The sequence below is a fragment of the Calliopsis andreniformis genome, chromosome 5 (assembly GCF_051401765.1).
Source record: "Calliopsis andreniformis isolate RMS-2024a chromosome 5, iyCalAndr_principal, whole genome shotgun sequence".
Classification (NCBI taxonomy): domain Eukaryota; kingdom Metazoa; phylum Arthropoda; class Insecta; order Hymenoptera; family Andrenidae; genus Calliopsis; species Calliopsis andreniformis.
The window spans coordinates 11,013,294-11,026,734 of NC_135066.1; the positions used below are offsets into that span (position 1 = coordinate 11,013,294).

At 34.2% G+C, this 13,441-nt stretch overlaps 2 protein-coding genes across 2 annotated transcripts; both read left to right on the forward strand.

Moving 5' to 3' along the window:
• Positions 1-9,162: 9,162 nt before the first annotated feature.
• On the forward strand, positions 9,163-10,647 carry LOC143179020 (putative GPI-anchor transamidase). The gene is given in 5 exon segments (XM_076377994.1): positions 9,163-9,415; positions 9,496-10,101; positions 10,185-10,295; positions 10,370-10,523; positions 10,526-10,647. Coding segments are annotated over 5 exon segments (1,002 nt in total). The 5' UTR covers positions 9,163-9,358; the 3' UTR covers positions 10,600-10,647.
• Positions 10,648-11,981: 1,334 nt separating this feature from the next.
• Positions 11,982-13,149, forward strand: LOC143179704 (uncharacterized). The gene is made up of 2 exons (XM_076379020.1): positions 11,982-12,120; positions 12,468-13,149. The coding sequence occupies exon 2, from the start codon at positions 12,468-12,470 to the stop codon at positions 12,816-12,818; it is 351 nt and encodes a 116-aa protein (XP_076235135.1). The 5' UTR covers positions 11,982-12,120; the 3' UTR covers positions 12,819-13,149.
• The last annotated feature ends 292 nt before the right edge of the window (positions 13,150-13,441 follow it).

Consider the following 13,441-nt stretch of genomic DNA (forward strand, 5'->3'; position numbering starts at 1 on the left):
GTTGGGATCAAATATCTCAAAATGTGGTTTCTGGACTTGCTCTTCAACTCACCGATTCGATTACATTAAATTCTTCCAACGTCTGATTTCTATTTTATTTCAATCGCGAGTCCCAGTCTAAGAACTGAATTTCCTGGAATATTCTGAGCCAAGCACTGGACACGAAACGCGTTGAACTCTCTTCGAGTGTCGAAGCGTTCTCTCAAAGGAGCCCGTTCGATTCAGAAATCGCGACTGAGCTCCAGGCACGAAGCCAGGAATTCATTCGAGGAGGAACGAGATTCCGGCTGGATGAGTAAGAATAGGCGAAAAACGGTAACCTGTATGAAACGTTGGGAGGATACGGTTTAATTAGGGATCTCCTAAGTGTTTTATTTATTTATTTATTTCGAACGAGTTTCTGAGACTGCTGGAATCTGGGCTTTTTCCCTCCCGCTTGGACACGCGTGCTCGTTCTGTTCGAACGCACAACCGCGGTACTGTTCGGCGTACGATTTTTCAAGGTGTATTTACGCGACAAGAACTCGTTTCTGATTTGCGTATGCTTCAGGCTTTTAGGAATGCACATTGGGAATTTGATATATCGGGTTTGAATGAAGGTTTCCCTGTTCATTGATTCTTGAATACTCCTTCAAGTGACAGCTATTGAAATTAAGGTCCTGAGAAAATATGACATTCACGAAACGAACGTGCAAACGCTGGGATTTACGAACAGTACTACCTTCCAATATCTGAAGCATTATCTAATCGAGTATTACGCCTCCCTGTCAACTCGAAACCTGTTTATTTAATCGATTCGTTATTGTGTGCAATTTGTATTCAACTGGGAATTTTATGTTTGAGCATTCATGCTTAACTAGTATTCAAATCCCTAAGAATGCAAATACAGAGAGAATTAATTAAGATTATTTAGTGCTTTTGTATGTTGAAAGTTAATTACTTAGAAGGCTGACGAAGTTTCATAAAAATTTCATAATATTTACCAATACTGTTGTTTTAAGATTCATCACTTCTTTCATCTCTCGCGTAGTGAAAACATTTAAACAAGTTGCTTTTCAAGAGTGGAGTGCGAAGACGTACGAATCGTGTTCTGCGCTGCATGATGCGCAGATGGGGGCGTGGCTTAAGATCGTCGTATTTGAAAAAAGTGGCGCGTTAAATGGGACGGCTAATTCTGCACGAGTTGGTATTTATTATTCAACGTCGCGTGACGGAGGCACGTAGATTCGCGATCAATGAATAACTTGAAACTCAATTAACCCGTCAATACACTTCGCAATATTAATTTCAGTCAATTTCGCGCAAGGATGCTCCGTTTTAAAGCATTGAAAATGATTAAAATTTGCTACTATAATCACGGGACTATTAAACCTTAAATAAATTAACTTAGTATTAGCGATATATTTCGCAGATTCGCAGCGTTTTTGAGCGACGATGTTTAAAATTCAGGATCTGTAAGTGAGATTATAATTTAACACCTAAAATACGCAGCGAAACTTGATCTTTAATCGATCAATGCTATCCTCATGAAATATTCAAACTAGTCTACTTGAAATATTAGATCTCTCACTAAATTATTTTCTCATTACAGCGTCAAGAATATACATGTTACCTAAATGACGTAAACTATTTCTCAAAGAATATTCTCGAATAATAAATTATTAGAACGCCATTAGTCCCTTAACTTATCTTCAGAAATTAATATTCCATTTCCAGTTAACACCGTCCTGGATATTATCGTGCCACTCAATAGTCATTTACATATCTATATAGAGTAAAAAAAAATAGTTCTCTAACATATGATCACTTTTAAGCAACAAATCGTTTTTCACACCTCGCGGCATGCATCTGGAAACTCTATCCATTCGAAAGGGAATATTTCGCGCCAGCCAGTACGACATATAGCGATAGCACACGAAGTTATGCATTCTTAAACGCGCATAGAATATTAGACAGTCTATATCTTTGAATTTAACTTGCGACAGTTTGGATTTCAGAGCCGCTGGTTTGGCGTCAGCAGTATCCCCATATAATATTCGTACTTAATATATTTTAGGTTTACGGCACCGTTAGGAGCTGCCCTCTTATTCGCGCGTATTTTATCGGAAATAGGCACATATCTATCATTTTTTTTCCCCCTCAAAGCGATTTTATATCGACGCTATTCCACTCGTGTTATTTCGTGCTACAATGACGCGACACCGCGGGTTTATTAAAAGGAGATTGCATTGGAAAAGAAAGCAAGAGAAATTGAGCAGTTTATTGGAAAATGATAGAGCAGACTCCATCTTACCTATCATAAAATTAATTTCCTCTCATTGTTTGGCCTTCGATACCTTGTTTTAATCGAAATCTATACCAAGTAATCATTTCTATCATTGGAAATAGAATTTGTTTTTGTTGATCTTTCTGCAAATAGAAAATTGGTCGACTAATTGAGAAAAGTGAATGCTATAATCTAGTTAAATCATATAATATGAGTCTGATACAAATTTTCATGTATTTGAATTGTTCGAATGAAATTGAGTACTGTAAAACAGGTTCTACTAAATTCCAAATCTGTGCAATCACAGACTCTGGGGAACTGAAAAATAATTCAATATATTTCAATTTCAATAATTGGAGGTGTTCTATTGGTCGAACTGAAAAGACTGATTCAAAATATTGTATTGAAGAAAAGTTCAAATACTACAGATTATTTTAAAAACTATCGTTTGCGCCGTGTAAAAAAGATTTTAATCGGAAATAATAAATACTCAGATACTTTCGCGATATTATTGAATCACCGAACTTTATTTATGGATCTTCGTTCATTTTCTTTTAATCTCTACTGACTATAGGGTATTTTCAAACATGTGGAACACTTTTAGATACAAAGCCAATGAAGAAAGTTCACATGCACATATGCTCGAAAACACATAGTTCTTTACTTACATGCTATTTTACATCACATAAAATGCTGGCCTATTTTTTACCTGCACGATGTGCTATCCTCTTTAAGGTCCCACTAGATCCAGGGATATTCCATCCCCTTGACTGAGAGGCAAACAGTAACAAGTCTTAAGGTAGTCTTCTAGTTGAAACGTCCAAAAACAGGGACCTCTTTGAGAATTCTTTCCAAAGAAACCATGAGACTTTTTAATACGAGGATTTCGCTCACTTCTTTATTCACGTTTAAAGAATAATCAACAATTCTTTCAATACACAATAACAAAAATTGCATAGGTCCCTATTTTTCATCCTCTCAACTGCAAGACTCCCTTAAAGAAAATATCACACTCTACGTATTATAAAATAGCGTGCAATTAAAAAACTAAGTGTTTCTGGATATATACACATATGATTTCTTTTCACTGTCTTCGTGTCTAGAATCTATCCTCCAGAAATGTCCCACGCGTTTAAAATCATTTTATATAAGCCGCTACAGCTCGGCCGAAAAGTTCTGGCACACCCTGTACACTTTTATTCGTAAAACGCCCCATACCTGGACGAAATGCCCGAGGAATTCTAAACTCTCGCTTTCTCCATTCGCCGTCCATGGCTTTTATCCGTTTCTTTGACTCTGCCCCATGAGACTGCGATTTTGCGGAATGCAAACTTCTCGTGCCTACCATCCTCCCCGCGAAACAATTAACGTTCCTGACAGGCGCAAAAGTGTTCCAAGAAGCTGGGGGAGACTGTGCGACACCCCGCCTCGGAAAAATACGAGATCGGAAAAGAATTATATATTTTTCTTCAATTTCTCGGAACGACTGTTCCTTCGATTATCTCGAGCTCGTTAGCTTTTTTTTCGAACTTCGCGTTATCGCTCGTTTCCCGCGAAAGATATTTCAATATGCCGCGCGAACGACTTCTTCGTAAGCGAGAAAGTAAAGACAGAACTCGGTGATAAACTTTGTTTGTAGAAGTTTGGATGCATGGAGGTGCACAATTTCTCTTTGTGAAGTTCAATTTCGCGGTGTTTCATTGCTACGACGTGGACTGTAGGATTTACTCGTTATAGTCTCGCCACTAGTTGCTAGGATCAAGATTATAGGAAGTCCATTTTTCTATGAAGTGAGATTAGACTAAAACTGAGACAGTAGTTCCAAGAGACTGGTACAGATCTAAAGGACAGCGTCGAGATTATAGCGAGTAAATGCTGTAAGAAATAACACTCAGAAATTCTTGCTTTTATATTAAAGTGACATGAAATCGAAACAGATTTGTTTTAAATAATTCCAGAAAGACTTGAGATATCGAGTCCATAATTAAGAAATATTTTAAAAATTACATTTGGAACTTTGTGGATTTTTGGATTCTTCGGAGATATAGCACTCAGATTATTTCTACCCTAGAAATTGGAAAACGTGTTAAATAGGGAACAAGAACCAACTCGAGTTCACTTCACATGAACAGTTTCGTTCTTGCGCGATACGATGACGCGCAACTTCGAGGCCCAATAAATTGATACTCACTTCGACGTTTATGCAATCGTGCACTGTGTTCGACATTTCCATCTAACGTTGTCTCGTGCACTCTTTCTGTCTGCTTCGAGATTACGCAAACCGAATGTGCATGCGCATAAATATAATAGAGACTAAATTAACTCTTCGCCAGTAATCTGGATACTTAAAGGCACAAGCCTTGTTACTCTTTTAAAGTTCCCCAAGGAAACTAAAAGAAAACTAAAAAGTGTAACATTTACGAACGATAAGTATTCAACGATATTCTAGAGATATTGAGAAGTAACACAGAATTTTTGTAGACTTTTTAAAAGCCTAGAACGTCAACAAAATCTTTGGCTCATATAAACCACCCAGATTACTGACAGTATTAGTAAAGAAATGATTGCTGACGAAGGGTTGAAGAAATCTGTTTGTACTGTCGTCAGAAACCAGGTGCATTCGTGATCGGGCGAGAAAAAATACGGGTGGGGAAAAGAAAAGAAACAAAGGAACATACAGAACACACGACCCACGAGATATAGTGTCTGATGGTCTTGAAGGCGGACAAACTATAAACGGTTCGAAACATTTAGACGAGAAATGCAATTGTATGCGATAATATAGTTCCTGTATTATACATAACGTATATAAATTTAATATAAATTATTCTATTGTAGCTTTACAATTATTAAATAATAGTAGTACGTTTATTGCGAACCAAAAATTACACGTCACGCATTGATATCTGTCGTAATTAATCGTCGGTATGTCGATTCCAATGGTGTATTAATCGGAGCGTTTTTTTAGAGGGTTATCAACTCGAGATTTCGGCTCGAGGCTCGACGATTGATCGAGCGCCGATCGAGAGGACCGAACGAGGGAAGAAAAAGCGTTACGATAGTGTTGATCAAGGGGACAATAAAGACAGCTAGCGGATAACTGTGCGCGTTCTCTTTTTCTCTTTTATCGAGGGGCTAAAGACGATGAAATCGATGGATGAAAGAGAAACGGAGAAGATAATCGATGAAATTTTTGCGAATAATTTCAACGAGCCACTGTGTTTCGTCACCTTAGGCTCTAAACATGTTTGGAATATTATTTGAATAGTTTGACGGACTGTTTCTCTGTTCCATTGTTTTTTTACACAAAAATTAATAGGTTTGTTATAAAATTCACAGTGAAGCAACTATGTTGAGCATTGAAGACACATGCAGTGGATTTTCCACGAATTCGAAATTTGCGGTAAAATGAACGAAAGATTAGTGCCAATCGCGATTATATTCTACAGTATCTCACAGATAATATAATAAGTCGATTAATTTCGAATCAGTTTTATGCGAGCGTTGTGCTAATTTCTCAGTTGCTTCGGTAACGATAGTAACGACAAATTATTGCTACATGCGTAGCAAGTTTGATATTATAAGGATAAAAATTACTCGTATATCAAAGAATCAAAGAAAAAATATATCAAAGAATAAAATGTCTATCGTGCACTGTTAGTACTGCTCAAAGGATACACCGAACGAAACGATCACATGATAATTTCACTAACAATTCACGTACTCTTAAATTATTATTCGAATATTGTAATTTTATATTTTTTTTATCGTTGTTCTTTATTCATCACATTATGATACAAATTCGAAGATTTAACGCGAACGTTATTTATTTTCGCTAAATATTATGATAAGCTATGGAATTTATCGTTCGAGCATCATTTTAAGTTAGACATTTGTAATAAATTTTATATAGTTTATTCGTTGCTTTCGTTTAACTTATTTAGTAAGTATCCTCGATTAAATTATGGCGTCGTTAGTATTTATCAAGACTGTATGTTTTTTTCAGTTAATTTATTGCAATACTCATCTATCGTGAATCTTTTTCTATTACGTTAAAATTAGTATGTACCTATCGTTGTAAAATTTGCGTGAAAGAGACTCCGCGCGTTGATCAAGTTTGAAAAATATACGCGATTTTTCGTTCGTGCAATGAATATTAAATGAAAATTGAAGATTCGTATGATTTCAGCTATGCTTAATTCCAACAAAAATCATACTGATCTATTTGTTATAAATTAATGCCAAAACTTGTATTTCTATCGATGAGAATAATCGATTAAATTTTTGTTAAATAAAATTCTGTTCTTGTTAAAAAAAAATCAAAATCTTTTAAGTATTGTTTAACATATAAGAACAATTGAAATAAAAATTTGGTTTCAGATATGTTAATTTATATGATATGAAGTATGTATATACACATAAAAATGAGAATCAGGATATCGTCTAATTAGAAAATTAGTTAATCTTAGTGACTCACGGTATTAATGTTCAATTCTCCTTTCGAGGATTGTCTTATAAATTTCGTCAAATTAGTTTCATCACACGTTTCAAAGATCCCTTCCATCACAGCGGGCAACCTGAGAACACGTAAGAGTATTAACAATTCATTATAAATTATTACCACGTGCTCATTCACAAACGCACTAAACTACACAAAAAATATTGTTACTTAATATTCGAAAATGAAGTAACAATATATTGAAACATATTATACAGACTATAAGTTTCCACACAATTTACTGTGTTCATTAAATACCACAAACTTCAACAAAACTTTCGTTTCATTACCGAGAACTGTATCTATAGATGGATCGACATGCATAAATTCTGAACCATAGTATCATCGAAATTTGTATTCACATTTGCGGAAATTCGACATAAAATGATTTTAACTTGACATAAAAATAGCCTAAACCATATTCCCAATTGAACTTGTGATACAATGCAGAGGCAAAGTAGTAATACAGACCACAAAACTAAATACTAAAATTGTAGATTCTAATTTCAATTTCACACAAAAATGTTTATTGACTTCCTATTGTATTTCTATAAATTTCCTATAATTCCTGGGATCGTTTCAACTATCAAAAAAGTACATAAAATGAAACACAAGCTAAAAGATGTGAATTTCAACAGGTACAGTAGCTTTTCGTTATCAGCTCGCAGTTCTAACTTGCATCGAAAAGCTGTCTCTGTGGTCGTAGCTCAAGTTCAATACATTTGTACATTTAAGACGACAGAACCGATATAACGCGAGAGAACGATTCCGTGGAAACTAAATGTCTTTTAGCCAGCCAGGAAAATGTGTGATCGGGGAATCGTTTCATAAAGCGACAATGGGAAACCACGCACGCCAATGTGTACCTAAAAGTAACGCGAATCATTGGAAAGGGTATAACAGTCGGAGACGCCGTTTCTTTTTTCTGCGTGAGCACCGTAAAACGATCGCGAAGCCAACATAGCCTATAATCTTTGATTAATTTCTAAGTTACGAGAATGCTTTATCTAGGCGGTAACGAGAATGAATTTTAACTTATAAATAAATAAATGAATTTATATGTATACATATTATATTGTATATGTATATATACATATGTGTCTGTATGTGTGTATGAGGATGTATATATACATACATATACATATATATCGGTTAGCAATTACACATTCAAGACTGTGGAACATCATAGGTGTATAAATGTTTAAATAAATTATTATAACGTGGCAATTGACTGTTATTCGTTTCTTCCCCTTCAACTCCAGATTAATATAAGTAAAAGGTGGTTTCAAAGTAATAGAAAAATTTAGAATTTGGAGAAAAGTATATTTATAATAGTAAGAATTTTCAAGAAAGAGTAGTTTTGAAAAGGGTTGATTATTGTAAAATTGTTTAATATTCGATAATAGAATAATGGAGTATTTGAAAATTAAATATGCTGGCAAACTATGAAATAATGCTGAGCCTACATTTATATAAATGTCCTGTTATTTTTGAGTCACCAAGTACATGGAAGCATTAGATATAATCAGTATAAGAAATTTCCATTTTACGTATTTTTTTAAAGCAGTATTTACGAGGTCCAACGTTTCCCTACCATTTACACAAAATACTGCAAAATATAGAACGATATGTATGCACGACATATTTACAATTGTAATTTGAAAAAATTAGATATTCTCAGGAATGCTGACAAGAGATATGTAAATTACGTTAAATGTGATAGAAGCGTGACTGTATCACGTCTACATGGAAAATTATTGGCTGATAACTTGTTAACAAGATTTCTGCATTTACAGAATAAGTAATAAGAATCGATTGATTTTCTAGAATCTAATCGAATTCTCGAAATGTACCATCCACAAAACAACTTGAATTAATATCTTCGTAACTTCTTAATTAGTTTTAATAACTAACCAGTATAACCATACTATTCAAATGCAACTGTTACATATAGACACGTATAATCGAATTAAATAATTGCATAAAATAGTGCAAATTATATTTTCATATAATACTGTTATTATTAAAAATCAGGAAATCTTATGCAAATTGAATTCTCATTATTTATTCATTATTTTGAATTAAAATTAAATATCGGGTCAAATTAATCTCATCAGCGCAAGAAGGTAAAGTGCATAATAAGAAATTTTGCCAAAAGTACATGAACTCTCTACTTCTTTCATATAAAAATATAAAGTACAAAGTACTTACCTTTAATTTATGAAATGATATTAACAATTAAACTTTGCACAGTTGCTTACAACTTTCAAGTGTTCAAACACTTTTACTAAACCCTTTTGATTGAGCATCGTGGCAGCACCTGACAATACGATTTCATAGACATCTATTGGGAGTTGCTGCACCCAATTTTACCGCACTAGACATTCCGTTTTAGAGGTTATGTTCGTGGGTGCAAATTTTAAACAAACGTCGAGATAACCGCAATTAATAAGAAACTAAACAATCAATGAAGTAGAAAAAGTTGAATACAATGCTTTGCTTTAAATATACGATTTTTTCCTTTCAATAATCATTAAATATAAAAGAAGTTACTATGTTTAATACAAATTGACGTGACGCGTAAATCTATCAACATGTATTCAAAATTATTCATTATTTTGTGTGTCATCCAATTAAGTTATACTTGGGAGGTCTGTATTTACTTCATAATATATTAAGTTTTTAAATATTTTATTCTCACTATAAAATATGATAACCTAACCTTTTTCAGATACCGGAAAATTTTGCAAAAACTGGTCATTCGAATAACTGGGCAGTATTAGTTGACACCTCACGTTTTTGGTTCAATTATCGTCACGTAGCAAATGTACTGTCCATCTATCGAAGTGTCAAACGTCTGGGAATCCCAGACTCGCAAATTATCCTGATGATTGCAGACGACATGGCTTGCAATCCGAGAAACCCCAGGCCAGCTACTGTGTTCAATAACATCAAGCAGCATATTAATGTTTATGGAGACGACGTAGAAGTAGATTACAGAGGCTATGAAGTAACTGTAGAGAACTTTGTTAGATTGTTAACTGGACGGTTGGCTCCAGAAACACCAAGATCTAAGAAGTTATTAACAGACGAGGGTTCTAATATTTTAATTTATCTTACTGGCCATGGTGGAAATGGATTTCTAAAGTTCCAAGATTCAGAGGAAATTACTAGTCAAGAACTTGGGGATGCGTTAGAGCAGATGTGGCAGAAAAGAAGATACCATGAAATATTATTTGTTGTTGATACTTGCCAAGCAAGTTCAATGTATGAGAAGTTTTATTCTCCAAATATTTTAGCAGTTGCCTCCAGTTTGGTAGATGAGGATTCACTGTCTGTAAGTAATAAGTACTTATAATTCTTTGTTGTTTATAATCGTTAATAAAACAGTGCAAGTATTGTTGAATATTTTGTTTCCAGCACCATCTGGATCCTGCTGTTGGTGTTTACATCATAGACCGATATACCTATTACGCACTAGACTTCCTAGAAAAGGTAGAGCCATCTAGTACCAAAACATTGGGAGAATTTGTAAGTTTTTTATAACGAAATAACTTTAAAGTTGAAGCATAGTAATTTATATTAATAAGTTTTGTATTTTATAGCTCAAAGTGTGTCCTAAGCATTATTGCTTATCAACTGTAGGAGTAAGAAAGGACTTGTTTAGAAGGGATCCTGATAAAGTACCAATCACAGATTTCTTTGGATCGTTGAGGCCTGTAGAATTAACTACGAGTATAATAAACATTTTGCCAACAAAGTGAATAGGACCACTAAATCAGGAAAGAAATGCTCTTACATCGCTCGCTTTCCCGATACATCACAACTTTTGTAATTTATAGAAATAAATATCGAATTTATAAAAAATAGAAAAAACGATAAATTTACCTTATGAATAAAAGTACCTTATGAGTAAAAGTGAAGTAAAATTACATGGAATAGGGAATATCTGGGATAAGAATCCATTCTACGAATCCTTAACGTTCTACTGATAAATTATTACACATGAAAGCTATGTAGGGATACTGTATACTCGTCTATGACGATGGCTTTAGGAATCACATACAAGCTAGCAACTAAAGTCACAAAAATTAGTAAATTCGTACTCAGTTTTTAACCAGGGAAAAACATACACACTTCTTACACTACTATCTTATACGTATTAACAATGCACAGCCATTAGCTCGGACAGAACCGACCCAGCTCTCATCCCGAGGAGGTTGCTGTGTTAGAGACCCACAGAGAGATGGATGGACACAAAGTTTCATCGATCTCCCTTTACAAAAATCTTAAAGTTTAAACTTAAAACTAGTAAACCAGAAATATTAATGAAAGACGAGTATAAGAAGGAGAAATATCAGTTGAATTTTATTGAATTTAGATCTTAACAGTAATAAAGGGAGAAAGCGTAATATTAGAATCCAAGATGGAGTAGGGTACATAAAAATTAGGGGAAACAAAAAATAGGTTCAAAAGAAGAAGTAAATTTAAAAATTTGAACAAAAACTTACCGTTAAATCAAGATGACCAATGGTCATCTTACCAGCTGCCCACTGGTCAGTGGAGTCCATGCGTCCAGGCTGAGTCCAGGGTGGGTCCAGGATGGATCCCAAGAAGGGTCCGCACCCGCCAGAGGACCCGCGGCAAGTGAGACACTCTTACTCCTGCAAGGGTATTTATACTGTCTCGGGGAAAATGAAGGACCTATTAGGGAAGTTCTTCAGGTGGTAGGAACTCCGAGATTGATCTAATGAACAATATTTTGCGAAAAATTGATACGAAATTATACTTATTCTTCCTCCAATTATTAGAAGCATTAAGATTTAATACGTATTTAATTATGAATGTCCTTATGATTCATTGCCACAAATTGCTAGAATTATCTATTCACTTATTTATTAGCGTAATCGCACTATTTAAAAATTTATTCACAGTAAGAGAAGATGATTAGTGATGCAAGAGAAACGTCATCTTACCCTAGATACGCGGAAATGGTCACGGTCAAGCTTATATTTTCTGGAATTATCTCTGAATGTCGAGAAACGGCCACTGTCAGCATCCGATAAAAAACAGAAAAATCTGATTCTCCATATCGTCAGCGATGTAAATATTAAACATTTCTGTGTATCGTTACGCATTCACGTACATTATCAATCTGTATTACTGTGATAGACGAAAATTCTGTGTGTAATGATCTCATCGAGCTGCTGTATATGTTGCGTATATAAGTATGATAACAGAAATAGTGAACAACAGTCAATTGAAAGACGACTGATAGTGTGTTACGAGAAGTCTAGCCAGTCAGTCTATTCAAGAACGTGTGGAAGAAACATTGGTATCAGAAACTTCTTTCAAAGTGAGTTAAAACATTTAAAAAACAAAAATTGTGTAACTTGTAGAATTTCTTTCGTCTTGTAACTATAAATAACTTTTCAACCCTTTTTACACGTTTCGGTATTTTAAACTCTTTATTAAACACACTAATTAAGTCCCTTCTGTGACTTTCTGTAAAACAGAAACATAACATCCTAAAATTTGATATCCAAGCTAATTTCAAATAAATTAAATTTCACAGTCACAAGTAAAGTAAATTAACTATTGATATTTTATACTACCAGTCATACTTTAATACTATTACTCATAAAACTTTGATATGTCAAATATAAATATCTAAATTAAAAACCACATTCCTATTTGTTTCAGATGCATTTTTCAATTTCCTGTTGGACCATTGTTCTCGCACTGTGCGTCTCCGCATTTGGATATAAATTGGACAATTACGTGGATGTTCGTGAAATCGACAAGAACACGTTATCACCAATGGACCAGTTACCACCTGAGGATCCTGCGCAACACTCTTTTCCAACAGTGCCGACTGTTCCTTTGATACCTGTCTGCGCCAAGGAAGGATATTTCCGTGATCCCTTTAACTGCAGGAAATTTTACTTCTGTCGTTACCCTGATGACATACCAGCAGGCTTTTATTGTCAATCTAATTTAATATTCAACGCAGCCAGTAATTCGTGCGACCAACCAGAACATGTGGAATGCTGACGAAAGATGAGAGACTTGTAAATCAGATATTTCTTACTGTGTGATTGTATTTATTCAATCTTACGTGATTTTTTCGAGTGTTTGTGATTAATCTATTGCGTGAACCAGAGTGAATTACGTAATCATTGATATTTATTGACGGCGAGCGTGCTTGGTAATATTTTTCGCCTCACGAGTGCGAAAATGAATAATTATAATTTATTGAGTAACTGATATGTATCCTTATAGGATGTTTGTAAGTTTGTACACAGTTTTATTGCGTGTGTGTTAAAACTTTCAAGTTGTAAGATACAAATGAAATTATAAGTAAAATAGAAGCTGGTCTAGTGAAGTAATTTTATTTGAGAAAATAATTTTCTAATTTTCTTAAGATATAGAAAATCTAATCCACAAATTTGATATTCTTTTATCAAGAGAAATGAAGGATAGAAATATATGGAAAGATTGGTATTCGTCGAAGATTGAAGACTCAGGCGAGCTACAATGAATCATGATTTTATTTGTTATATAATAATATCTACAATAAAAATACCACATCGTTTGAAAAACAATTTTCGTTACAATTATACAGTAATTTTATATAATAATATAATATTTAGGTTTTCGTTCCAAATAAGATGCAG

What these genes read in the sequence shown, in the direction of transcription:
- LOC143179704 (XM_076379020.1), top strand. Translation starts at nt 12,468, where the DNA reads ATGCATTTTTCAATTTCCTGTTGGACCATTGTTCTCGCACTGTGCGTC.